Source organism: Diceros bicornis, chromosome 19, assembly GCF_020826845.1.
Source record: "Diceros bicornis minor isolate mBicDic1 chromosome 19, mDicBic1.mat.cur, whole genome shotgun sequence".
Lineage (NCBI taxonomy): Eukaryota > Metazoa > Chordata > Mammalia > Perissodactyla > Rhinocerotidae > Diceros > Diceros bicornis.
The window spans coordinates 15,892,805-15,901,812 of NC_080758.1; the positions used below are offsets into that span (position 1 = coordinate 15,892,805).

Consider the following 9,008-nt stretch of genomic DNA (forward strand, 5'->3'; position numbering starts at 1 on the left):
CCTACCTCAGAGGGTTGTTGTGAAGATTAAGCGAGCAAGGAGGTGCAAAGCACTTGGCCCAGTGCTGGACGTCTATTTATTAAGCCCTCAGTAGATGTTATTTTTACTAAAATGACAAACATGTAACTGCCAGTTCTCTCTGGAGCTTGCCTCTAGACACTGCTTTTATTGTTACTTTAGAAATCTTAAAAATCTCATTAAGGTCACATTTTTTTTACCTCCATCATTCAGCTCAGTCACTATATTATTGAAAACAAATTTGGCTTCCCTGACTTTTGGCAGTTTCTAAAACTCAAATTAATACTCGAGGGGCAGAGATTTGTCATCACAGAAGATATGCAGCAGAACAGGCACAAGCCCTTGAAGGAAACTCCCCAAGAGGTGTGCCAACACAGCTGGTGCGACCTCCACCACAGCTGACCACGGGAGACGGCAGCCACATGACGCGAGTCCTCTAACGCCTTTCTCAAAATAAAGTTAGTCACATGCCTTCAGGGTTTGTGGTGTCTGGGGGAAATCCACACACCCAGGAAGAGTTATCTCAGCTGGTCTCACCTCCTGGACTCTGCAGCCAGGATTAGTCCCAGTAACAAGGCTGCTTCCTTCCAGCTTGGCCAGACCACCCCGAGTTACTGAGGTGTCTCACCCTAGCACTTTCCCAGCCTCAGCCCAGGCATGCTCCCTCTTATACCTTCATCCTGTCAGCCTCAACTCCCTACTCTGCTGGGCTGGGAGCCAGGAGGCTAGAAAGGCTTCCTAAGGAGACAGCAAAACTCCTCCTCTGTGTCCCTGACACTGAAAGCTGAAAACTGACAGCTCTCTTGGGCAGGCTCCGGAGGACCCAAAGAGGAACACAGATGGTTTCCACGCAGAAATGGGTCTAGACTAGTGTGTTCCACCAGACACGTTCAGAAATCACCGGCAAGTGGGGAAGGAATCCTGAGGGTCATGGCGGTTCACCCAAGGTGTCACAGAGGGGGCTGCAGGTGGAGGGGGTGGGACACAGAAGTTCCCCGCACTTCACATTTTAACCAAATGGAGGAATAATCTGGGGTCCAGGAAAAGAGACAGTGGCCCAATAATTCTTGATAGCTCCCTTGCCTGGCTGTTCTGATCTCTCACAGTCCCAACCATGGCGTTATAAAGTAATACAGGCAGAACCGTGGAAAATACTGTATTTATGTACACAGGAAGGACAGCTGCAGGCCCCTCACAGAGGACACTCCACCCCAAAGAAAAAACTTAGCAGCAAATTCCTATCTCCCTCGGCAGTACCAGAGCATTGAGCTGGAAGGCTGGGCTTCCTGTCTCTGGACACCCATCATACCCTTCCTAATACAGAATTCCAAATAAGGCAGGAAAACAAGAACTGAGGTCCAGTGGGACCTGGGGTGCCTGGTCATTCCTAGAGAACCGGCAGTGACTCTAGGGCAGTGACTCTATTACGAGGGTTGGACTGGGAGCGATGCTGAAACTCTTCTCTGGGTCCTGAGGCCTGCTTTGTCGAAAGCGGGCGGCAGGGTGGGGACCCAGTAGAGAACTGAAGAGTGAGTCGTGGGTTCATGGGTGCACGTGCACATGCGTGTAGCAGGCCACAGGTTGTGCATTTTCCTTGTGCTTGATGCCTCCATCTGCCGTCCTCTCCCTGACAGCAGCCTAGTATTTTGCACCTACGTTTCTTTCTGTGGCTATGGATCCAGAAACCAAGCGTTTCTCCAAACTGAATGGCTGTGGTTTGGCAACATGGCAAAGGTAACAGCTGTCCCAGGGAGGTAAGACAGATGGCTAGAAGAGTGGTTTGCTCCAATCAGATATCCTTGATTTTTTTCTTTTTTAAAATAACAGGCTGGTGACAGGTATGGTGGCTCAAGAGTGAATGGTTCCAATTCTGTTATTACCCTGAAAGAGGTCCCCTTGCTGACCTCCCTGATACCAAGGCTTCAGCAGACAGAGGCCATTCTTGCAGCTGTGGCCCTGACTGCTACCTGCCTTCTTGACAGGGCCTCACTATCTCTCCCACACCAACGGAGACTTCACATTTCCAGGGTTCCTCTGAGACCTGGGCTGGACCTCATCTGGAGGGTCTGAGCAGCCCAAGGTGTTGGGGGTGACCAAGGGCCCAGCAGGGTGTCCAAAGGACCCAATTCTAGACATTGGACTTAGGGGCTGAGTTGAGGGGGATCTCCTTGAGCTCCGTCCGCATGCACAGGTACTCCCCGATGACAGCCATGAGCGCAATGCACACGGCCTGGACCAGCCACCAGGTCAGCGCCGAGGGGAAACGGGAGCTGTAGAACCAGCAGCCCAGGAGGTGAAAGAAATGGACAGTGACAGTGAAATCCAGACACTGCTTCCCTCGCCGGATGAAGTACAGCAGGCCCAGGGCACTGTGGGGAGAGGACAGCAGTGAGTTGTCACTGGGTTGTCCTGGCCTTAGGTTAGGTAATTTGGGGAGTGGGGACACTTAGGATGACAGCATAGTGTTCAGAAGTGAGCAAGAGGGCCTGCCCCATGGCTTAGCGGTTAAGTGTGCGTGCTCCACTGCTGGCAACCCGGGTTCGGATCCCGGGTGCACACCAACGCACCGCTTCTCCGGCCATGGTGAGGCCGCGTCCCACATACAGCAACTAGAAGGATGTGCAACTATGACACACAACTATCTACTGGGGCTTTTGAAAAAAAAAAAAAAGGAGGAGGATTGGCAATAAACGTTAGCTCAGAGCCGGCCTTCCGCAGCAAAAAGAGAAGGATTCGCATGGATGTTAGCTCAGGGCTGATCTTCCTCACAAAAAAAAAAGAAGTGAGCAAGATAAGTGTGAAGCAAGGGTTACATTATTAGATGCCTAGAAGAATCTGACAGTTAATGGGTGAGAGTGACTCAGGCTGGGGAGAAGAAAAACAAACTATGAGCTTCATAAATAGCAACCATCACTCAGGGGGATCCTAGGGACTGGCGAAGATAGTGGCAACCTAAAGCGCACATGTTCCATCTAAAGTGGGGACATCTAAAGCTGGGCAAATCATCATGTTAGAAGGTTGGCCTGGAATCAATCATCTTCTCATTTTTCAAAAGAAGCCAGAAATCTGGATTTTTATACAAAATACCTTGATTTTCAACTAAGTGAAAAAATGTTTTAAACACCATGCATGGGCTGACCACTGTGTATCTGGGAGACAAATTCAGGTCAAAGTCAGTCTACCAGTTTTCAACTTCCAGTGTAAGGTCAAGAACAGTAATGTGCAAGGCATTGCTCTAAGCACTTGCTGTGAATTAACTCATTTAATCCTTACAACTATGAGATGGGTGACATTATTATCTCATATCACTGATGAGGAAGCTGGGGCTTTGATAGATTGACTTGTCCACGGTCACTAGACTAGTGGGAAAGCTGAGATTCAAAGCCAAGTGAGTCTGCCTGCAGAGCCTGAGATCTTAACCATTATGCTAAACTGCCTCTCAAGAGACAAGCAATGGTCATGAGAGATCTTAGAGGTTACCCAGTCAAACCCCTCAGTATACAGATGAGGAGCCCGAGGCCCAGAGAGGAGGGAAGTAACTGGCCAATGGTACACAGACCAAGAACAGAACCCACTTCTCCTGGCTCCCAGTCCAATCCTTTCCTCACCTCATTCCATATGGGGGACGTAGTCTGAGATGGAAGCTGTCCCACAGGTAGCATGCACAGAGTGACATAAGAGCTTTCCAGCTAAGTCAAAACCACGATGGAAGGAGCCCTGTGATGGAGCCAGTCCCAGAATTGGCCTCTGCCACCCACTTTAGTCCACCACTCCCCAGGAACAAGTGCCAGCCTGTCTCATGTCCAGATGTAGGAAGTTAGTTCCAGTGCAAAGGCCCCAAAAGCTGGATAGCAAAACTGGTGATACTTACCAGGTGAGGGCGTTGAGGACGAAGGACATCATGGAGAGCCGGCCTGGAGGGGTGGAGAAGCCCAGGATCTGAGGGGGAATCACAAATGGAAATATGCTGGAGAAGTGACGTGGCAGAGCCCCAGGACCCCAGCAGGCCTCCTAAGCCTTCTTCCCAGAGCACAGAAGACAATACCCCCCTTCACCTGTATGGCAGCCTATTTCCAACAAGGTGCTTTCACCGACATCCATTATGTTACCTCATTTGACCCCTCACAGCAGCCAGGAAGGGATTAGTATCCTCATTTTACAAAGGAGAAATAAAAACTCAGAGAAGTTAAGTAACTTGCCCAAAGTGATACAGTAAGTAAATAGCAAGAGTAAGGTCTAGAACAGGGTTCAGCAAACTGTGGTCCCACGGGCCAGGCACCTATTTTTGTAAATAAAGTTTTATTGAAACACAGCCATACCTATTCGCTTAGTATTGTCTCTGGCTGCTTTTGTACTACAATGGCAGAGTTGAGTAGCTGTGACCTAAAATCTTTACTATCTTGTCCTTTAAGAAAAGTTTGCCAACCCCTGGTCCAGAATTCACGTTGTGTGCATGAGGTAGCTCTTCAACAAAGCCCAGGATTCCCACATACCCCTCCCAGGAGGACGGAGGCTCCTAAGAGGCTATTACTAGGCACTTGGTGGGCATGCAACCTCCACCACTCAATACACTACTGAATACCAAACACCTGCATACTTTTAGCTTACAAAGGCCTTTGACATCCATAATCTCATATTATCCTCACAACAACCTTGCAAAGCTATTATCATTATTGTTATTCTTTTGTTACCTCTTTTGGGATAATAACTTGCCCAAGGGCTACACAGAGAACAAGCTGCAGGAGCAAGGATTCCATCCCAGATCTCCCAGCTCCAAGAACTGTGCTCATGACCCTACACCACAGCTGCCTCTCACATGCAAAAACCTCTTAGGCCTCCATTACACTTTACAAAGCAGTTTCACATTCCTAGGCCCCTCTGGGCCTCATAACATTTTGCTGAGGATTATTCTGCCCAGTTTCTAGAGGAGGAAACAGGCTCAGAAAGGTGAAGAAACTCGCCCAAAGTCCCACAGCTGTATGTTTGGGCCTAGACCTTTCTGAATCCGAAGTACAGGCTCTTTGTACTGCAGTCCACGACCTCTCTGTTACTGCTCTCATGATTTTGCAGACAGGAAAACTGAGGTTCAGAGAGGTGACAACACTTGCCCCAGGTCGCACAGCTACTAAGTGGAACTTACACGGAGGCCTCCCTGACTCTCGAGTCCAGGCTGCTTCCATTATACCTCCGTGAATGCTCTTTTATCCATCCCCCTCCCCACTATGGCCATTTGAGAATCTGGGGCTCAGAGAAGTGAAGTCACTTTCTCAGAACGTCAGAAGGGAGATGTTATCAGGTTGCCTGGAACGCCGGCCTGTTTGTTATAACATCGAGGTCCTTTCCTTAGTGCTAACCTGCCTCTCTGTTATCAGTCATTTCATTTTATGGATGGGCCACCTGAGGCTCCCTTTCTCGGGGACATCCCTTTCTAGGGGCCACAAAGCGAGAAGGTGGCCCAGCTAGGTCTAGAGCCCAGGAGTATCAGACCAAAAATCCCACCCGGTGAGGCCAAGACCCCGCCGGGCCGGCCCGGGGACCTTACCTCGGCATCGAACATCTGGTCCAGGGAGGGGGGTACTGCGCACCAGCCCGTCCACCAGCGCCAGCCACAGGCCCAGTGAGCCGTAATAGACGGTCTGCATGAGGACGATCTGCGACAGGATCAGCAACGGGTCCCACACGTAGCTGCGGAACTGGCCCGCCATGCCGGCCTGCGGGGCCCGGCCGCCAACCGGGCCTGGGTCAGCGTCGCCGCGCCATGGGCTCCGTGCCGCCCCGGCACCTGCAAGGCACACGCCTGGCCTCAGCCAGCGGGCCGTCACCATGGCAACGCCCCCCCCCCCCGACCAGGAGGAGGGACTGGGATAGAAGGGGCGAGCCCATTCCAGGAGTTGGGCGGACGGACAGACCCATTCCCAAAGTGAGGGGAAATCCTGCCCATTCCGGGTGCTCGGCCCCCGCCCGTACTCAAGCTCCTTTGGGGTCCACTCACCGGTGACGGACTCGAGGATCGAAGGGTCCGAGCGCGGCCCAGCCTCACCTGCTGGCCCCCGAAATACTGCTGACAGACAAAACCATGGAGAACAGGCCCTCCCGGCCTAGAGAGGCAAAGCTCCAGCGACGGCAGCGGCTGCGTAGGAAGGAAGCGTTTCCGGGGACGGCGGTGGGGGCGGGGCTGAGACTGCGCAGGCGTAGTGGGTGCAAGCTTCGGCTCAGCCCTCTGAACGAGGGTACGGGCAGCCGGGAAGCGAAGTGTGCACATGCGCAAAATGAAGAATGACGGCGAACGGAAGTAAGGCATGAGAGTGGTAGAGCTTGCATGCCCTCTAGAGGGGAATCTTGAAGCAAAAGAGGGCGAGTGGGGGAGATGGAAGAGGGGTGGCCAAGGGCGGGAGAAAGATATTTGGGAAATTAAGGAGGTGATAAACGTTGACTCTATTTTCAGCCTAGATTCCTAATGTTTTCTTTCTCTTAGTTAAGGTCTGGGATAACTTGAAATGAACCTGCCAGCTGTTCCACACATCATTTTGCCACTGTTCCCGTTTTACAGATGATTAAACTAAGGGCGAGAAGGAAAGCAACATACTGTCTCAAAGACATAAGAGTTAGTGGAGTCAGGATTAGAATTCACGTACTGCTAACGCCACAGCATCGATTTCGTGCCTACTGGGTGCCAGGAAGATTTGGACACGTTGGAATGAGACAGTCCCTGCCCTCAGACACAACGTAACTATATTAGAAGGCAGAGTACTGATGTTTTATAACGTGGGTATCCATTTATATTTATATATCCGTATATATTTATAATGGAAAGAAAGCACAGGTTCTGAAGTCATACCTGGGAGCATATCTGGGCTCTGCCTGCCGCCATGACTGTTTTCTCTTGGCCTCCTCCTCTGAGTCCAAATAGTGTGGACAGTCAGTAAATATTTGCTGAATGAGTCAAGAACAGAGAAAGGGCAACGGCAAATTGATGACTCACTTCATTCCAGCCCCAGCAGACCAAAACCCCTCAACTTCATTGATTCTAGGTTCCCTCTCTCCGGAAATGGAAAGGGAAGTAACTGGTTCTAGGAAAAGAACATGGGTTTTAGCTCTGCTAGCTGTGTGACTAGCAAGCCACTTCTTTAAACCTCAACTTCCCTGTTTATGAAATGAGGAGTTACACAAGATTAACATTTTCCAACATTTACTCTATCCTCCACTAATTATTTTCCCATTTAAAAAAAGCTTATCAAAGACCCACGTAACTGCCAATCAGAACTTCTGAACAGCATGTGGTAATCATATTATCACCTTAAGTTGATACAATTCCAGACAAAAGTAAAGAAACAGGAGACTTTATCAAGAGTAAGTATGTGATTTCCCTTATCATTTGGAAATGCTATAAACAGTTCACTTGGACTCCAGTTTGGAAGTCATTAAGGCCCAAAGAATTCTGAGGTGCTTTCCAGCTCAGTCGTTCTTTTAGGCGCCTCAATTCAATTCAACAAATATATATTCAAATCCCCCTGGTCCACTCATTACTCACATGATCTAGTGTTTCCGAGAAAACATCTTCTGTTTATTAAATACCTACGTGATCTTGTTTCATCATTATGATCCAAAAAGTAGATATTATCCCCCTTTTTGAAAGTGAGGAAACTGAGGCTCAGAGAGAAGGCATGACTGTCCCTAGGTCAGAGGAAGCTGAGCTAGGATTCAAACCCAGGACATCTGACTCCATGCACCAAGATACCATTACAGAAAAAAAAAAAGAAAAAAAAAAAGAAAAAAAAAAAGAAAGGAGACAGTGAAATAAGTGGTGGAGTAGTGGGAAGTGGGAAAGGAGCAGTGAATCCCTCCACTCAAGTAGCTCTGGAGTGAGGAATTAAGGAGAGGTGGGAGGAGAGGGTCAGGGAAAGTGCTTGAGAGGTTTGAGTTACTTCCCGCAGGCAGCTTCCTCTTCCTTGCAGGTGCAAGAATGTGTGGCTCTTCGTGAGTCAGGCCTCCGCCGGCCGCCGTCACAGCTGGACCCTCTCCACCCTATCTCCTCCCCCAGAGGGAAGGCCCTCCCTACCCATTCTCCTGAAATGGAAAACACAGGTAGCCTGGAGCCTGAGGCGTTGGGGCCAGCTGGATAGCTGGTGTCTGATGTCATCCCTGGAGCCCAGAGCTCACCTCTGGGAAATCCCCACGGGCCCGCAGGATGGCCTATTGCAGTTTCCTTTTCCCTGTAGGATTTCAGCTCTTGAATTCCCACTTTTTCAAGCCCCAGAAGTGGGCACCACCCTGTGTCTTAATTTGGGTACAACAAGGAAACCAAGAGCTGGGGGAAACCACAGTAACTCCCTGGGCCAGCCCTTCCTTGGCCCATTTTGAGAATTTGACCACAAGCAGCCTGAAGAAGAAGAAGAAGCTTTGGGTCCAGACTGCAAAGCCTGGGCTAGGGCCACACTGACTGGCCATGTAACCTTGGGCAAGTCCCATGGTGCTGGGTCTCAGCATCCCAAACTGTAAAATGAAAGAGGGGCATTGGACTCCAACATCCAGATGCAGTCCATGGCCCTGTGCCACTGAATCACCTGAGGAACATAGTCTGATTCCCAGGCCTTGTTGCAAACCAAAGTCTGAATTGCTAGAAGCAGAGTCCAAAAATCTGTATATTTAAAGAGTTCCCCAAGTAGTTCAGAAGTATGCTACATTTGGTAATTACAAAACAAGATGAGCTGTAATTCACCTCAAACCAGCCCTTCTTTCTAACAGCAAATTGTTCTGTGACCTTGCCATGTCCATGGCTCTCTTCAGGCCCCAGGGTTTTTTTCCATCTGTAATATGAGGGGGTTGGACCAGAATAGCTGATCTCCAAGGGCCTTTCCCACGCTGCCAAGTTTGTGGTTTCAAACTTATGAATGAAATTTTAAACTTTAGGTCAGAGGCAGAATGATGAAAAGCCACAAGCTGGGACAAACTGTCCTCTGGGTACAGAGGAGGGAAGTGACTCTGGTCAC

General features: G+C 49.8%; 2 protein-coding genes across 2 annotated transcripts in view; both read right to left on the bottom strand.

The window, feature by feature from the left end:
• DBNDD2 (dysbindin domain containing 2) overlaps positions 1 to 3,954 on the bottom strand; it is a 35,592-nt gene extending 31,638 nt beyond the window's left edge. The window contains exon 1 of the mRNA XM_058562616.1: positions 3,890 to 3,954. The gene's annotated coding sequence lies outside the window, so the exon portion shown is untranslated. The remainder of the gene's footprint in view (positions 1 to 3,889) is intronic.
• On the bottom strand, positions 1,160 to 7,763 carry SYS1 (SYS1 golgi trafficking protein). The gene is given in 5 exon segments (XM_058562619.1): positions 1,160 to 2,387; positions 3,890 to 3,957; positions 5,561 to 5,590; positions 5,592 to 5,800; positions 6,011 to 7,763. Coding segments are annotated over 4 exon segments (471 nt in total). The 5' UTR covers positions 5,724 to 5,800; positions 6,011 to 7,763; the 3' UTR covers positions 1,160 to 2,146.
• Positions 7,764 to 9,008: the final 1,245 nt, after the last annotated feature.